At 38.5% G+C, this 18844-nt stretch overlaps 1 protein-coding gene across 1 annotated transcript in view; it reads right to left on the reverse strand.

Annotated features, from left to right (window-relative positions):
- The window catches only part of LOC103817726 (uncharacterized), a 73667-nt gene that overhangs the window by 33738 nt on the left and 21085 nt on the right, over positions 1-18844 (reverse strand). Inside the window, exons 17-39 of the mRNA XM_050980277.1 lie at positions 18309-18464; positions 17688-17872; positions 16752-16934; positions 16526-16617; positions 16176-16345; positions 15734-15893; positions 14611-14690; positions 13890-14070; positions 12659-12814; positions 11304-11437; positions 11034-11192; positions 10287-10467; positions 9611-9822; positions 8893-9081; positions 7878-8017; positions 6347-6509; positions 6149-6235; positions 5495-5629; positions 4984-5103; positions 4244-4461; positions 2391-2584; positions 981-1283; positions 76-305 (exon numbers count right to left, since the gene is read on the reverse strand). Coding sequence (XP_050836234.1) covers positions 76-305; positions 981-1283; positions 2391-2584; positions 4244-4461; positions 4984-5103; positions 5495-5629; positions 6149-6235; positions 6347-6509; positions 7878-8017; positions 8893-9081; positions 9611-9822; positions 10287-10467; positions 11034-11192; positions 11304-11437; positions 12659-12814; positions 13890-14070; positions 14611-14690; positions 15734-15893; positions 16176-16345; positions 16526-16617; positions 16752-16934; positions 17688-17872; positions 18309-18464 — 3828 coding nt within the window. The remainder of the gene's footprint in view (positions 1-75; positions 306-980; positions 1284-2390; positions 2585-4243; positions 4462-4983; positions 5104-5494; positions 5630-6148; positions 6236-6346; positions 6510-7877; positions 8018-8892; positions 9082-9610; positions 9823-10286; positions 10468-11033; positions 11193-11303; positions 11438-12658; positions 12815-13889; positions 14071-14610; positions 14691-15733; positions 15894-16175; positions 16346-16525; positions 16618-16751; positions 16935-17687; positions 17873-18308; positions 18465-18844) is intronic.

The raw sequence follows: 18844 nt of genomic DNA on the forward strand, positions 1-18844 counted from the left end.
AAAAGCCTAGAGTTATTATATATACACAAATTGTCCTGTCAGAAATTAAACTTTCCCAGGCAGATCTCTTCTTACCTCATAATAGCCAGCAGCTTCTAAAACAAAAGGGATGCCACGTTTCTTTATCTTTGAGATGTTGTGCTTTAAGCTCACAGACAGCTGGGATGTTGGAGGCTCTGTGGCCACTCTGTGCCCCTCAAACACAGCAACCAACCTTTCACTGCCACTCTGCAGGGCTATGGCGATGGTGTGATTTCCTGTGCCATGCTCACACACAGCAGTAAGAATGCCATCCAAAGGCAACCCTATTGACAGGGAAGGAAATAAAATCAACACAGCACTTCTGGGTTGTCATTACAGACTACAAAGATGTATTATAGATCAAAAGAAGCCTTCTGTATTTTTTACACACCTTTATATAGAGTGGGATCACTTAACTGATATTTATAGAAGGACATTACCTACCAGGTGAAAATCATATTGAAAAGGGACTGCTAAATTAAAATGTGGCATGCACTTTGGAAATCAAGAACTTTCCTTTTCTTAATAAAAGATATTTACTAATTGGTATTGTGTCCAACTCCAGTAGTCAGCTGTCAAAAAGATGCAGAAAAGATTTATTCTGTCCAAAGGAACTCATGCAAAATTACTGATAACTTCAGTTCATGAAAATCCACAGCTTTTCTTTGGAAATACCTGGCATAAAGCTATACTTAGAGGAACTGGTCAGCTTAGATGCTGTGCAAGAATACAGATGTAGAAGAGAGAAATAATTTACTCTGAAGTATTTCAAAACTCTTTGAACTATTTCTGTGTCCATTTTATGGTATTTTCTCAACAATATTAAAAAGAATGCTGCTGTCTAGAACACATTTTGTTCTGGTGTGAGTAAACACAACTCATCTGTTTCCACTGGTCAGCAGTCATTTAGATAAACTCACCTTGTTAGACCACACCATCAAGTCAGATTTTGTTCCTACCTGCATTTTTTAATAAGTCGACATTATGTGTGAAAGTCCCACTGACTCTGCCGTGCCCACGATCCATGATACTGACAAAATCTACAGAAAGAGCCTTCTCATCCACCTGGAAGCTAGCCAGCCCCCTTTTCTTCTCTTTACTCAGTTCCAGGTGTCCTTTCAGTCTTGCCTCCCCTGGGATTGCCTGACTGCCATTCTGAACCATGGCAACAGTGAGATTGTGCACAGTGGTATTCCCAAACACATTCCTGTTCCTCACATGCAGTCCATACAGTCTTTTATTGACCATCACATTGATGTTACCTGTAACAGGCAGAAATTATTACTGTGGAGAGAGATTCTTGAGACAGAAATAGCCACAGTTTTAGAAGTAATGTATAAATTAACCATTACTTTAACACCAGGAGGAAGTAGAAAAGTTTCCATTTATTACGCAAGATAATTTTGCCTAATCTAGAGAGCAAAGCAGTTCAATGTTGAGGGTTTTTCTACTAGTGAGTGTCTGTGTTTAAAATAAATTACATTATAGTATTTCTGGCAGCTGTTCCTTTTTATTCACCAAGCTTCTTGTGCTGTTAGGCCCTGTATAATACTGCACTCCCTCTGAAGGAAAATTTACAGATGGATTGTGACCTAGTACTTGTGTAATTGCAGGCTAAACAATCCCTCCAGAGCTCTGCAGTGACCTACTCCACCCATGGAGCCATTCAAAGGAGTGGGACTCTCACGTCAGCCCCCACGTTTCAGAAGAGGAAAGAGGCCACCCACTATTTCCTTTAATCCATGAGAACATAAAAAATCCAAACTATGTTAGTTCACTGAAAAATACTCTCAGCCCAATGACCCATGGTTCATTTTGCATGCCAAGTACTCTGCTCTGCATTATACAGAATCACAGAATGGTTCAGGAAAGAAGAGACCTTAAAGCCCATCTTGTTCCAACACCCCTGCCATGGGCAGGGACACCTTCCACTGTCCCACGTTGTTCAAAGCCCTGTCCAGCCCAGCCTTGAACACTCCCAGGGACGGGGCATCCACAGCTTTTCAGACCAACCTGTTTCATTGTCTGATCACCCACACAAGAATTTCTTCCTAATACCCAATCTAAATCTGCCTTCTGTCAGTTTGAAGACATTCCCCCTTGTCCAAAGTGCTTCTCCAGCTCTCTGGAGCCTTTTCTTCTCCAGGCTGACAACCCCAACTCTCTCAGCCTGGCCCCAGAGCAGAGGGGCTGCAGCCCTCTGATCATCTCTGTAATCTGCTCTGGACTCACTCCTGCAGGTACACATTGTTCTTCTGCTGAGGGCCCCAGAGCTGAATACATTGTGCAGCCCAGGAAGGATTCCATTAAAATTAAGCAGCATCCTTAGAGAGCTGCAGGTTAAAACAAAACACAAAGGAACAGAGTACCATCATGCACGTTGTTTTTGCACTTCAGTAATCCATCCAGAGAAAGGAGATGAGGAATGGCCTTTAATCCAGTAAAAGTGTGTTGGACTCTTCCATTTAGGGACAAAACAAAACCAACTTTCTGCTCCCTGGCTCCCATGAAATCCATGTGAAGTCTATTTTCATTAAGCTTCAAGTCAGAAGACAATAGAAATCTAAAAAGACAGACATAAAAATTGCTAGTAAGATATTATAGTTGATTCAGGATTGTCAAGACACCCTCCTCACTCAAAGCAGGATCAATGAGAGCAGGGTGCTCAGGAGTGTGTGTGGTCAGGTTTGGAGTATCTCCAAGGATGGAGATACTCCAAAGACTCCACAGACTTCCTGGACACTCGTTCCAGTGCTGTGAATCAGGCAGTCAGATGCCTTGCAGTCAGCACACACTATTCACCAGATGTTGATAAATTCCTCAATAAAGCTTCACAGATTGGCAGACTAATTTAATTTTTCTTTAAATTTCTTGAATGCTTTAGTTATGGTTCCTAAGAAAGAGCTGGAGAGGCTTTGAGTTGGAAACGAAGCCTTCTCTAAGTATGGAATAACTCTGGTGCTGATTTAAAAGCAGCATTTGAGAACTCAGTTTAAAAAATAATTATAAGTGTCACCATCATTTGAGTTTGGTAAATGAACCAACAATATTTCTTTGCATCTTGGCCCTGAATTGAACAGTCTTGGAGAAACATGTCACAGCTTTTTAGGGAAACCTGCTGGAGCAACAAAAAGCTCCATTTTCAGTGTTGAAATTATAAGACTGAGCCACAATTTTCACATGGCCTTCAACAAAATATCCACTAAACTATCTGACTTTCTAGACTCAAATATACTACACAAAATACCTAAAAGTGAGGCAATCACTCCAGTTTTCATAGTGTTAGACATCCCTCCTAGAAATTGGAACCCTGTTGAAAGACTGATGACAAGTAAAACCTCAGTGAAAATCCACTCCATGGGAAGAAAAAAACTACATAGTTCAGGGAAATAAGAGTCATTCCATCAGTCAGCAACCGAAGTCTGTACTGACTGCATCCTTTTAGCTGTTCTCCAGAAACATTTAACAGTTTATTTTTGTTTGTATTTGTCTGTATTTGTAAAACAAACCCTAAACAAACTGTCATTCCAAGAATTTTAAGTGCTCTGTTTTCTTTCCTGTGAACTGCAATAAATTGCTCTCTTATGGCTTCCCCTGGTATTTAAACAAATTAATGCACTTTTGGAAGCCCAGAACTGCAAGCATACTGCAGAACCACATGAAATACCCTTCTTGGAATATTTAATCTATTTTTAGTATTACTAGTAAATCTAATGTGCTTCATCTAAATTGTAGTAACTTCTGATTTCTTTAACTCTTATTTTCTCATTCTCCTTATCCCATCCAATTGGTAAATACTGGGACCTCTGCAGAAATTCTAAAATTCTTCATTGCATACTTTTGTATTTGTGAAATTTGAAAATTCAGTTGAAACTTGGAGGGTCAAATTTCTATTTCCCACCTCTGCCACCTCAGAGCTTTCTCCAATACTTTAAAAACCTTATAATAAACATAGGGAAGTGCCCTTTTACACTGGTATAACTTGTACTATCTGTTCACGCTAAGTTCTCTATACAAAGTCCTTCAAAAGCATCTAGAAGACATTAACACTTATACCAATGTATGAAACATAAGGAGCCGAAGTATTTCAATAATAGGGATAACACATGAACTGGCATTTACTCACTGGCCTTGCTGCAGCCATAGGAAAGTAGTTATATTTAAATTTGTATCCCAGAACACTCCTCAGTTCCTCAATTAACCAACATTCTGATTTCTCTACCTTGATGGAAATATTTTGCCCATGAGCTGGAACTGTAGTGATTCTGGATTTGTCAGGACTGTCTGATGGAGGAAAGCCCTCAGTTCAACAATTCTGGCATTCCTCCTCTTTTCATTGTTCACATCGACCTCCAGCATCAGCATTTCCCTTCCATTGGAATGAAGGTGAAGGGAGCCATTGACATTATTTTCACCATAACTCTTCAGGGCTGCCTGGGCCTGCACACAGAGAAAAAGGAGAGCAGACATTAAGGATCTCAGATCCTTATCACACACAATACTGAAACATCAGTCTGAGCAATGAGACTGCAGACAGCAAGTTGGGACTGGACAAAAGTGGAGAGGGGAGCAAAGGGGGAAAGGAGATTTTAGTTCTCATCTTTGTTTCTCATCATCTAACTAATTTTGTTTGGCAATAAATTAAATTAATATTGCCCAAGTTGAGCCTGTTTTGTGAAGGTTGTGAGTAAGCGATCTCCCTGTCTTTATCCCAACCCTGTCACAACAAATGTGAGCTACATTTAAGTACAATTTAACTAGACATTAAGAGTTTCCTGAATTTCAGCCAAAATACAAGACAACTATTCCAACCCCAATATGCTATCTAGCCAGAACAAAATCTAACCATCAAAAGTTAACCATTTCCCTAACAATTTATAGCTCTCCACGATAGTCATTGAGTGTAGAAACTGCAAAAGCTTCAAGTTCAAGCAACAAGACTCTGATGACCAGGGGACTCACCTGTGAAGACATGTTCTTGTTGATGATGACTTTTACACTCACACCACAGTCTAAGTGTTCCAGTTTAGTCTGCCTGGAAAACAGCTCCCCACTTAGGGCCATTGCTTGTGGAAACTCAAGCTATTTGACAAAGTAAAGTATCAGAACAGAACATTACATTCCCCCCAGTCGCCTCATGTGATTAATGTCTGAACTTCTAGCACAATGGGTGATGCATATAAGCAAATGTGTGTATCAAATTTTATCAGTTATATCCCAAGATACTGAAAATATATTGAAAGCAGAAAATAAAACCATGGAAAAAAGGGTCAATGTGTGCCTTACAAAGTATTATTGACACAAATTATTGATACATAGTTGAACCTGCTGAGATACCTACAAGTATTTATAAGGGCCAGGACTTGATTGGATTAGGACATTAATCAGCATCAAACAATTATAATTCTAAAAACAACACAGTTAAACAGTCAGCAAGACATAAAAAGTATCAAAAATTAAACCCACCCAGTACCTGGAATGAGTGTGTCACATCCAAGTGTACAAGATGTCTAAAATCTGCCTCACTGGATTTGTCCTGATACCTCCCTAGAAAACTGAGAACATCTTCCTTATTCACCTTTAAGACAGTCTCAAGCTCATGCTTCACCTGTGTGTTAAGAATGGAGGCAAGCAAAGTGCACTGAGTATTAACCCTGTGTATAATGGAAGTTCAGAGAAGTCATCCCTACACATCATGAAAAATGAAAGTTTCAAGCTATTACATTTTGGCTCAGAATGAAAAACAAGAGAATGAGGAAAAATAGCTTAAAAAAATACATTTGGTAAGAAAGATGAACAGATACACCTAGATAAGGATGAGAACCCTGAATCCATTCCACCCCACTACTTGTTTTATTAATAACATTCATGCATAATAATATTCTAAGAAATAATATCTGAAGTATTCTTATCATAGATTACTACACAAATTAAGGACAAATTACTACAGATTACTACAAAATTAAGGAGGTACCAAGGACATAATCACCCTCTGAACATTTTGGTTGCAGCAGCTCTGTGGTGAGAAACTAAAGACCTAGAGCAAGTGAGGTCTGAAAAGACAATAAAGTGTAAATAAACAGGTAATGAATGTCTCCTAACTGAATCTAATGGGAAATTTACTCACATTTTGATGACTTAGAGTTAAAATGCACATTTCAACATCTTTGGGAAACATCCTGTAGTTGTAAGGATGAATTAAGCCAGCACAAATCTAAAAAGAAGTTTGAGAGAAAATGCAAGGAACATAAGTAATATGCAGTAAACCACTCATTTGCAGGTTGTTTTGGTATATCAGACTAAAGGAAGTTTTTGGATAACTCACATAGGGGTTTTCAGGTTGGTAACCAAGTATGAGAGTCTGAACTGTTTCCTCCACTCCATTTATCAAAACTCTTGTTTCCATGAAATAGTGCTTTTGCTTTTTGTCAACAGTAAATGTCTCCTGCAGAAAGAAGCTCTGCAGAAAAGGCACTTTAAAAGGATGCCTGGAAAAAACCCAAGAGATAAACATAGTGTAAAAGATCCTAACAGGCAACTACAAAAAGAAATCATGCAGAGTTTAACTTGAACTCCAAAATTATCAGTTACCACCAGGGTGTCAGGTACAGAAGCAAAACACGTGACCAGACATTTAGGAAACTACAGAGCATAATGACAACTTCATACAAATTCCACACACTAACCTGAATTTTTGATAGAGTTTCCATCCTGGATTTGGTAAATGCCTGGAAGGGCATGGGAGAAGGTGCTGCTCTAAAGTTCTGACATGGCATAACCAGCACATACACCTTCTATACCTGCATGGCCAAGACTTCATTTCAAATAGGGAGTGTCCAAAAGCTCCTGGCAGGTTTGAAAATCTCACCTATCCACATTTTATGCTTTATGTAGAAACAGTATCTACATGCCAAGAATCCTGTGCAACAGATGTTCAGCACTACACAGCTCTAGGAGTAGTTTACTACTTCAGTGTAATGGTTTATGGATTTTATTAAATATTTCTGCTCATTTACTCAGTCAGACCTCTTGGAAGCATGCATGAACCTTCATAAGCAGACACTGGACTGCCTTTATACATGTTAGAATATCTGGTACAGCTCTTCATTTACATATTTTTCTACTGAAAAGACACCATGCACTGTTTTAGTTATCTCTGAGCTGTACAATGGCTCCTAAGGCAGCCTGTGCACTCCTGTTGATGCTGCTGTGCCTGATGAAAGCTGAGATTTCTCCAGAAGTGATCCAGATGTCTCTCATCTGAGCACACATTTTTACTAAGGCCTTCAGGCTGGGCTTTAGTAACGGATAATGAAGAGAGAAATTTCAGGGACAGCCAATATGTAGGAGAAGCACACTTATACTCATCAGAAAATGGAAATATATTCCAAAGTCTAAACAAGACCATTTGTTACATGTTTTAAGAGGATACCTCTGGCTTTAGAATGACTATATAATGCCTAAAGACTAGGAAAAAGGCACATGGATGGCACAGAGAATCAGATCTGCATCTCACCACATACAAGTTTGGACACACCATAAATCCTGCTGTTTTCAGGAAAGGAGGCTATATGCCTGGCTGAGTTGCCAGCAAACATGTCACAGCACAAATGGTCTGCTGCCTTTGACAGCTTTGTTCACTGTCAACAAAGAGGCCAAAACCTAATGGATACAAAAAAACAGCCCATGAAGCTGCTGTACTTGAGCAAGTTCAGGGAACCAGAAGGGACAAAGAACAGACTCTGTGCATGTGGCACTCTCACTTTGTAAAGCCCAGAACATTTCCTAAGAGCATCAAGATGCACATTAAATTTAGGCCAAAAGATTCTTAAAAGAGAGAAATAAGAATACTAAACCTGAAATGAAGGGTTGCACGTTTTTGATAAAGCATCTTCTCCTTCCTCAGCTCTTTTATCTGACCTTCACACTGCAGTATAACAGGCAGACTTTGATAATCTCTCCATTCAATCTTCACAGAAAAGTTTGTCTTCTTAGGCTGCACTCAGATCATGAGACCAGAACAGGAAAGGACAATTGCATCAGATTTACTACATTTATATTCAGGAACCTCAATATGGAAACCATGTTGTTCAACAGGATGCAGCAAGGCTGTCACTTCACAGACAAACCATTTCTGCTGCAGTTTAAGTCCAGATCTCCATTAATCTCTCAGAGGATTAAAAGTGCCATGAGTAGAAAACTTACTCCAGCAGTAGACAAATGCCCCTTAATGTTATCACTTGAGTGTCACCTACTTGCAACATAAGCAAGCTCTGGTACCTGAAAACCAAAATAGATTTTCAAAGCATGGAAAAGTATTTCAAAGCTATGTTGACAAAAACACTTTTTAAGACTTCCTGCAAAGTGTGAATGGACCAAAGTAAATGATCAAAGAGCCTCTTTTGAGGAGAAACTGCTGATTACCCTTCCTGTGCCACAGACATCAAGCAAAGCAAAAATTATTTTAAGACTAGAAGGGATGTAGAGATTAAAATAGCCTATAAACTGGGTTGTTACCATGCTCACTAGCAGGCAAGAGATTCTGATTCTCCAGGACAATAGAATCTTCTACACCTCTCATACATCTTTATCAAGCTGAGAGTAACCACATCTCCAGCTCTCTTTCTAGCCACGATGTCTCTCTTCACCCCCTCCTCCCTGACTGACTGCCTGGGCTCTCTAATAGGTGATAAGTACCCCAAACTATGCCACACAAATTTTTGTTTTCCTTTTGAACCTAGATTTACACTGCAGCCTGTCAAAACAGAAATAGATGCAGTACTGGAAGGGTTTAAGTTTCAACACTAGCAATAACATCTTTCAGGAAGAGAGTGCTGAGTCAAAAAAATTGCTTTTGTTTTTCTTTCTCACCGTTGGCAGATTCTGATAGCTGGCTGTGAAGTTCAATTCCTGTTTTGTACTCTTTATCTTAAAGCAGAGAAGTTTGGCTCGTTCATTATTCTCCAAATGAATCTCATTCTTCACAAGCTGATTCCACAGAGAGTTCATTTCACTATAGCTATGCAGAACATTCCTCCCAAGATAATTAACTGTGGATGCCTGAAAAACAAAGACATTAGTCTGGCTGAGCCAGGACATACAGCATTCCATTGTGTAGCAGCACAGCACAGAGGTGACAGAATGATCATTTACAAGAACTGTTAGAAATGTGTGTCATCTTTTCCAGTATCAAAATACTCCAAATTACCATACAGAGTTCAAAGTTTATTTTATCTTCTCCAAAAAAGGGAGAGACAAAAAGCTAAATAGTTGATGAACACTCTTTTCTCATTTAAGAATGTTTCTCACATTCCTCCATGGCTGTGCCTGAAGCAGTGGTGACCTAAGGAGGAAAAGCTCATAAAGGAATATCATAATCATAAACATAAGTCAAATTGCATAGTGACAGAAGTCTATCACATTGCCTAATGAACAGCAACTATGATTAAATCAGTTTTAAACCTCTACTGCATAGCACAATCTAAAATAAATTAGGAGGAAGCTTAGAAACCACAGAGTCAGGGCATAGTGATAGCACAGAGCCCTGTCCCCAAAGCCATAACACCCTGCAAAGCACCATGTCACCAACCTGCAGGTATGTGGTAGCTGGGGTGTAAATGTGAACTCTTCCTTCCTTCTCATTGCCTTGATCATTACAGAATAGTTCCAGGACAAGGTCTTTAATGGAGAGAGCTTTTCCAGCTGTCAGCTGGGATGTCAGTAAGTAAGCAGAATGCTGAGGCTGGTGCAGTTTGTGAGCTGTGTACAGGTAGAGCCATGGGGTGTCTATATTGAACCCACCTGCAAGAGACATATATTAAAGCTGACAGAAACATGAGACTTCAAACTACCTGAATTCTAACTCCACTTCAAGGCTGATAAGATCCAGGGGTTGCAGAATGAAGCTAATATGCTACTATCAACATTTTCTCTTCCAATTGCTAAAATCTCTGGGTTGGACATAATGACATTAATGTCCTTCACTAGTGTAAATGGAACTGCTAGAAGAGGCCAGCCAACCAGGCCATGATAGGTTGGAGATTTTGAAAACTCAGCTAGACAAAGCCACAACAGATGTGATCTACTGCTAGAAACAGTTCTGACTGGAGCAGGAAGCTGGGCTGGACAACCTCCAGGATCTCTCTCTTCCAACAAACATCTTTATCATTCTGTTGCACTGAGCAAAACTGCTCAGAAAAATCTGGCAGCAGCTTCCAATGCCTGCTTTTTAAATCACAGACTGGAAATGGCTTGTGGTACTTCACCTTCCCACTTCTTCAGGCCATTTCTGGATGCATCCTTCCACTGCAGCCCAGCCACAAATGGTACATGGTCATTATACTGCACCTCAAAGTTGGTGCTGCTCTGCAAATACACCTGAGAGGTGTGCAAGTGCTGCAGCTGGGTTCTATAATTCATCTGTTTTTCCAGGACTTGCATGGTAAACTGGAAAAGAAATGAAGCAACTTTAAATAAAAACAAGATCCCATTTTCAGGGCTGTATGAGTTACTCACACAAACACAGAAGCAGGAAGGTCACAGCTTCTGCTTTTGCACATTTGCTGTTCACTCTATAGATTTTCATGCAAGCTCACCCATTATAGACTGAGGTTTCTTTAATATGCATTTGTTACAACAGGAGATTCAAAAAGAAAAATGCTGCAATATTCCGAGTTGTGCCTTGCTTCCACATTGTGCCACCAAAGCAGTGTTCATAAATCTCTACAATCATTTTATGAGTTAATAATGCAAAAACCTCAGAGCAAATTACACCCCAGCTTTTCCAGTATTTGCAAAATTTATCTTCTAGCAAATATCAGAGATTCAGTGTTTCTGAGCTAAGACCTCACCTAGCTCAAAATTATTAGTTCTGGGTACTTGCCTTATATTATTAGTCCACATCATACTTTAAAAAAAACCAACGGTTGTAATAAAAAAAACTTCAAAATTTATTCTTAGTCTGTCTGTCAAATATTTGAAGTGAAGGTCTTACTTTTCAACGTCACTATTACCTCCATGAAATAGCTGACTACAGATGAACTAGAACTGTTCTTAAAGGCTTGGCTGACCAGCACTTTCTTCTTGTTGTTTATTTCATCCCAATGTTTCCCATAGTTCACTTCCATCTGGGAGGAAATCCAAGATGCAGTCACTTCATGTTTCAGGTGAACCTAAAGAAGAGGGCATGGCCTTTTTGCTGTGATCTCATGCTTATGTTGAGAGCCCTGAGTACAGGTGACACAGGGGTGCCCAGCACACCGAGTGCCTGGCTCAGCACCCACCTGGTGGCTGTAGGTGGGAGCCTGCACACAGTGAAACTCATGGCCCAGCTCCAGCCTGTAGAAGCCCCGGGCACCCAGCTCCACTTGAACTTTCTGCTGCGTGCTGCACTTGTGGCAAGGGGTTTTTGCCTCTCCTGCTCAAGTTAAATCACAAAGTTACTTATTTAAGTGAAGCAGAATTAATCTTTCAAAATGCTAATAGTATAAATCTGGCACTGGCTTCAAGACTTCTATTTTTCAGAACATCAAAGTGAGATTTGCTTATTTTTACAGCTATATACTTGTGGATTTATCCTATAAATCCAAAGGAAAGCACAAACTTCATTACTTAAACAGAATTTTACCTGGTTGAAGTAAAAGAACTACAAACTAATCTAGATCAAGCTTTGCAGCTTTCTTGGTATCACACAATATTTGATGATTTTTCTGTTACCACCTAGCTCCCAACATCATGACAATACATGACATTTCATCTTAAAAAAAAAAAAAAAAAAAAGAACTTCCAGCCCTTCTGGACACTGAGAAGAAAATTAAAATAATGAATTTGAAGTTCCAACTAATAAGTAGAATTACTTTTTAAAATTAAAAATCCAGTACTTCTGCAAGGAAGTAGCTGCTGAACACTTCAGGTGGAATAGCTGTCAAACTGGGTTTAAACTAAAGTGTAACTATGCTCCAGGTATCTAACTGCACAATTACATAGCTATAGCCAGGCTATATCTTAAGGTAGTGTCCAAGTGTTCAGGTATGTTTTGATTGCTGTTTATAAAATACTGTGATCAGCACACCATTTTTAGCAAAATTATGGGGTCATGCCTGCATAGGTTTAAGAAAACTTTATTACTCATATTGCTACATACTCTCTGAAGGTGCCACAGAGTTAGCATAAACAATCCTCCTATAACATTTATCATGATTAGCTACTACAAGGATTCAATACTTTGATATAACTGCACTGATGTTCACCTGATGTTGTCCCACAAAATTCACACAATTCCTATACTGCAACCAGGGGAGCAAAGCCAGCTGCTTCCTAGAAACCAGCCCTCATATTATTGAGTGCATGCATGCAATCATTTGAAAACACAAATTAATTAGGAGCAATTCTCACTGAAAAAGTGATTTTTAATCTAATGATGGATATGCTTGTGAAAAGCCCATTTAAAAAAAATTGCTTTTATATGCAGACTCAAAGAGTAAAGTATATCCAACTGAAACAGAAACTTGTTCCAAGTTTGAGATCACAGTTTAAAAATTAACTGAAATCTTTCTACTGTGTTCTAAACACAGAGGCAAATCTTGTAGGAAAAATGAGTCATACAGAATACTTTTACTTTCCCTGTTTTTCAGTGTACCTAGGAGTCCATATTTTATCTGCAGACCATGAGACCACAGTCCCTCACGCTGCTGGAGAAGAGCGACGGCGTGAACTCCAAGAACTCCTGGAAGGTGAGCCTCCCCTTCCAAGGAGTATTGTCTCAGCTTATCATCAACCTTTTTCTCCAGAAGTGCTACAGAAAGAAGAGAAATGATTATGAAGTGAACTTGAAATTACTTCAGCTAGTCAAAGGAATACTACAGTGGGGAAACCAAAAGGGCATTCAGTCTCTCCACCATTATGAATTCCCTGTGTAGTGAGCAGATAGAAAGACACACAGCTGGATGTTCAGCATCTTTTTCCATCTCCACAGACAGCCTGCAGACCACACTTCTCACAACCTGCTTCAAGCTTATTGAAATGCTTGCTGCCAAAGCTGCTTCTCAAAGAAAATAAATTCAGACAGACAGATCTTTTAATTAATTAAGCCCTAACGTGTGAACATGTGGATGTTCACCTCTACATAAAGTCAGAGCAAGCCTGTGGCTTTGCAGTAGCACAAGTGGTGCACCCAAGTTCTCAGGTGCTAGGAGTTTGAAATCAGACCAGAACTGGCTTGGATGCAGTCACTGGCAATCCATGTGAATGAAAACTTCACCAACAGATCATCTCCCAAAAAACAAACTGCCTTCTGCACTCCTTAGTTCTGTTAGTTAGCTCTGTTTCAAAGAACTGTGTAACCCTATGACATTTCAGTCAAAAAATGAGAGCTTTAGACATAAATTATCGGTTTATTCCACTGTATTATTTTTATTTTAATGTTTTGATGTTATACAAACATTAAGGCTCCCTTTCTGATACTTTCTCTTGTATTTTCCTCTTAGCTTATTTATGAGAAAAAAAGTCTTCAAGTTTTTTAGAGCAGCAAGTCTTAAGAGACATTCAGCTACAAATATGTGTCTCTGGATTGTTTTGTAGTAACAAAAGTGAAAAACAGCTGTTATTTTTTGGCATGTTTTTATCAAGTAATTCATTTTATCTTATTTCCTCTACCCTTTCCAACAGTAATTCAAAACAGACTTATTAAAAAATTTCTTTTATTCTGAAATATATATATTTGTATTAATTAATGCAGGATAGTAATTTTAAAAAGCAGTCTTTATGGACTTGAAAGGAATTTAAGGGAGACGTGTCCAAAACCAGGCAACCCTAACAAATAATGGCTCCAGAACTTGCATTTATATGGCAAATACTTACTGTCCTCTAACCTGAAAGAAAGGCAGCTTCCTTCAACAAATTATTCAGAGATACTGAAAAAGCTATCTTCTTGCCAAGCTGTTTAGTGATGTTTCCTGACAAAATGATAGGACTGCTTTGCTTTATCAGCTTTACCTCCAGCTGGGTCACGTATCTCTGCTCTCCACTCAGCATCTGCAAATCTGCCATTCCCTAGAACAAACAAACAAATCAAAAAGCAAACCCCAAGCCACTGAACAACATAAGTGAAGTTTTAAGAAAACAATAGTATAGACTTGGGTGTTTCAGAAATGAGATGAGAGGAGGAAGAAAAGACATGTTTTTCTATACATCTAACAATAAACCTTCCACACCCCACAAAGCCTAAAACTTGTCATTGACAAATAATGGGGAGGAAGGATGGATTTGTTTTTCCAGTTATGCAGAGGTCACCGTGGTGCAGGATGCTACTTACTTCAGTTTCTGCTGGTCTTAGGACTGAAATCACTACGAATGTTACAATTGCAGACCAGAAATTAATAGGGTGTTACTGAAAATATTGGCAGTCTCACAGAGATTTAAGTTGAAAGTTAGCACTGAGTCTATCTCAAAAATATGTAATAAGGAGAACTGGTAATTTCTCTGATGGATTGCTCACAAAACTGTTTTTCAATACGTGTATTTTCTCTTTCTTTTCTGTGCTTTTATGTAAGTATTCATGCTAGAAGGAGACCCCATGAAATGCAAACATACCTTAATGTAATACACATCTTGGTCATCCACTATCAGCTCCAGGTGTCCAACTCGGGAATTTTTAGAAAATTCCATCCTCCCTTGGAGAAAAAGAAAACTCTTTACTTTTTCTTTACTGTTCAATGATGCTTCATAAGATTGTACTTGAAATGATAGTTGATCTTGTTATAAACAATAGATAAAGAGAGATTAAAAACATAATATCAGCTCAAAGGAAAAAAAAGGATCAGAATTTGCAAAGGCATTTTGCCAAGTGGCTTCAGAATAAGCTAATAATTTTGAAAAGATATTCTGAGGAGAATAATTGAGAAGAGGCAATGAAGCTTTCTCCAAGAAAAAAAGCTTAGTTCTGGAATTGATTTATGTACTTTTCTTAGGCCTGTGCTAAAACTTGTGAGTTGTGCTGTAGAGACATTTCAGGAGCTCAGAACACTGCGCACACAAAGTTTTGCCCAGTTTTGGCAAAGCTTCCTTGCAATCCATTTGGAAATAACCAGGATCAAAAAAAAAAAAATTGAGTGGAAAATTCTAAATACATCATATGGTAGAATACATCAACACAAATGATCACTTGACCAGCACGCCAAAGAAGCTGAAATATTTTATCTATATTATTACCATTAATTTATCAGTTTATATTTCCTCAATGGGTTTGTAGATTCTGAATTCTATGTTACACTGTGATTAAAATGTTATTTTTTATTATAATGCATGACAATATCACAGTCAGTACTTGCTAATTTAGCAACAAATAACTTTATCTTACAACTAACAGAACACAGCAAATTGAAACAGTAAGGCAAGATCAGCATATGTAAAAGATGTCAGAACAATGCACTATATTCTTTAGCTTTCAATTCATCAATCCTGGTAACAGCTTTCTTCTCTAACATGACTTTATGAACCAGGTACTGAACCTCTGAATGTGCAAAATGTTGTCTTAACCAAGATGCAAACCCCACTGGGAATGGCTGCTACCTGAAGCAGTAAACTGAACACTTATCACATAGTAGTTTCAGCATTAGATTAGTGAGTGAAATATTCTGATATTTCTCAGTTAATTGTAATGAAGTTCTCCTAACTGACATCAGCTGATGATCAGGCTCTTAGTTGAAAAACCTACCATCGATCTCAATTTTTTTCTTGGGTTGCATAAATTGGATTCTGAATTTCTTCTGTGGGACACTAAAACTTAGGTCAACACCAACATCTCTTTTCACGTCTGACTTTGGAGTCCCAAGGAAGAAGTGAAAGACAGCTTCACTAGGGATCCATGAATTCTCCTGAAAGAAAAAAAGGATAATCACATTATTCATCGGCACACCATTTACAAAACAGTCTCTCACACTGAGACAACAGATTGTTTGTGTGTGCTGTTTTGTAGATAAAAAGAGTATATACCTCCTATCAGCATCAGTAATTTGTGTTCAACGTATCTTCCCATATATTGGGAATGGAATGAATAATAACACAGAGTTGGAATGCAGAAGGTTGAATATACAGTACTGAAATACACCAGAATAGCAAACTGTAACTAAAGCCAGAGTCCAGCGTGCCAGTGGTACCTGAGCTATGTGGTTATAGGCAGCTTCCACCACATACTGCTGCAGGCCTCTGTCTTGCTTAGTTAATGTCACAGCCACTCTCAAAGGTCCACTGAGGGGGAAAACCAAACCACTGGCTGGGTCAGGATAGGACATTTCAGAACACAGCTGCCAGCCAATAATCTCAGATACTAGTGGAAGACAACAGTTGAACATTCAATTAGAACAGCAAACAAAGAAAACACAAAAATGAACATGGCACTGTAGACCTCTTAGAAATAATACATGAAAAAAGAAACTCTAGTGAATTAAATGATCTGCTACAATATTTCAGAATGCCTTTCTAAGACAAATATAATAGCTGGACTCACCTTCCTTCCTAGTGCAGGATCTAGTTTCTGTGTGGTCTTGGAAGACATCTATATCTTCTGCTTCATCCACCATTCTGAAGTAGAGTTTAGAGCTAAAACCAAGAATTTTGAACAATAACTTACAACCAATATAGCTAAAGTTACAGCAATATTTAAACAAAATTGTCATTTATATTCAAGAAAGTTAACAGTTACTGTTTTTGAGGATGCCCTTGCTTAATCTTACCTGAAATTAATTATCTCCATAGAGTCTTCTGGAGTGTTCAAGAAAACTTTGAGCTCTTTCCCTTTCTTCACCTGGATTCCTCCATCAAGACTAGTAGATGTCCTCATTCCTGTTAACCACTTTAGGCCAGCTTGTCCCAGAGTCCCCACAATTCCCATTTGGACAGAAAGCTGAACAAATGCACTGTTGAAAGATTCACGTACATATCCTTCTATGACATGCACTTAATTTAAACCTCTTCAATAAATACACAGCATTTGATGCTGTAACACAGTATATTCTATTATTAAAATCATAAACTATTTTGTTTCAGGAAATAACTGAGAAGACTGCATGTACACCAACACACACTTTTTAACATGAATTACAGTTTTACTGTAACTCCTAAGGAGGGGATTTGAATGAAGCTTTCAGCATGAAATATTAAGAAAGGGAAAACAATTAGAACTGAGTATCACAGGGAAAGTTTCTGTCTGTACAGCACTTAGTAAAGTTTAGTAACCTATTCAGTATGTACAAAAGCTAAAATAGCCAGGTAAGGAAACACAGGGTTAAATTCTCCATTGGTTTGTGCATCCACAACCTGTAACAGCATTATTTGATCCCGAGAAAAATCCACTTGTCACACATAAAACATTCCAAAAAAAATCAACTGCATGCAACAATTCAGGAGTTTGATTTAGAGACAGAGAGGAATAGTCAGCTTAAACCAGTACTGGAATAACACAGTGAGAGTTCAAAATCAGACAGGCAGGACAGGAAAGCACTGCTACCCTTACACCATGGCAACCATTCAGCAACAGAAAGATGATGACAGCTTTTGTTCTTCAGGAGTCTCCTAATTAATTAATAGGCATTCACACAAAACTTTCACATTAGGAATTGCTACTTTACATCAGGGCTATGTGAAAGGGACACATTTGCAGCATTTAATACCTTGGCTTGATATATCCATTTAGAAAGAAATTGGACTGTTGTTTGAAATCGGCATTCCCTTTTATTTTCATGTTGATTGCTGCTGAGGCATTGACTGCCAGTTGAACAGGAAAGCCTGAAACTGCTGGAAACTGGAGCTCTTCAGTGGCCAAGCTCATCCTTTTATTAAACTGGACCTCCTGCCCCTGTGGTGAACAAAACCCAAACAAAACCCAGAATATTATTTTGCATAACAGAGTTGGCATTCAAGAAATTTGCCAGAACTTTTGACTGCATCTGTCTATTGTAAAAGTGTTTTTACCTGAGCTGATCTGGGACATAAAGAAGAAAGCAGCCCAAAGCCTGCCTATGGCCATGGCATGGGTCAGACACCAGTCCTACTCTAGTTAAAAAATAAATTTGCATGGATGGATTTGAATGACAAGCAAGAAGTAAGAACCATTAGACAGCAGAACAAATCTTGGCCTAATGTACCAAATGCTGTTTAAACCAAATATACACTGGTGTCTTTTAGAGTTCAATTTAGAGAAATAACAAGTAATATTTTGTATCTTTAACATTTCTGTCAGAAGGCAGTTTCTCAAGATATTTACTTTCAAATAGAAAAAAGGTTCCTTTTACCTTCAGAAGTTTGACAGCCAACTCAGCCAGATTTAAGGAATAATGTTTCATTTGTTTTCTTAAATCTTCACAATCTAAGAAGCTAAGTTCATTTCCAAAGATTTTCATGCTTAGCTCACATTTCAATGCCTCCTTTCTTACTGTTCTCTCAGTGAACTGACATGATAAAAAAAATAAATCAAAAGGAAGGGTGTTATAATTTCCTTTCAAACTCACAATAAACAATATTAGTAAAGAAACATTATGCACCCTTTTACAAGTACTTTGGAGACCACTTAAAATCCTGGACTGGTAGCTGTTCTTTGCAGCTACACTTCAGCTCCATAGCAAACAAGCTGGCTGCCTCTGTGAACACTGGTCATGTCCAGTCCTAAGAGGACAGCCAAAGGAAAAGTATTACAATACATACCCACAAACAGAGGAAGCTTTGAAAAATACAATCTCAAAACAACATTAGGGATGCCTTGATTGCTAAAAAAACTGCTAGGAAGTAAAAATTTTACATTTTCTGTCCATACAATTCTACAATACCACAG

The sequence above is a fragment of the Serinus canaria genome, chromosome 14 (assembly GCF_022539315.1).
Source record: "Serinus canaria isolate serCan28SL12 chromosome 14, serCan2020, whole genome shotgun sequence".
Classification (NCBI taxonomy): domain Eukaryota; kingdom Metazoa; phylum Chordata; class Aves; order Passeriformes; family Fringillidae; genus Serinus; species Serinus canaria.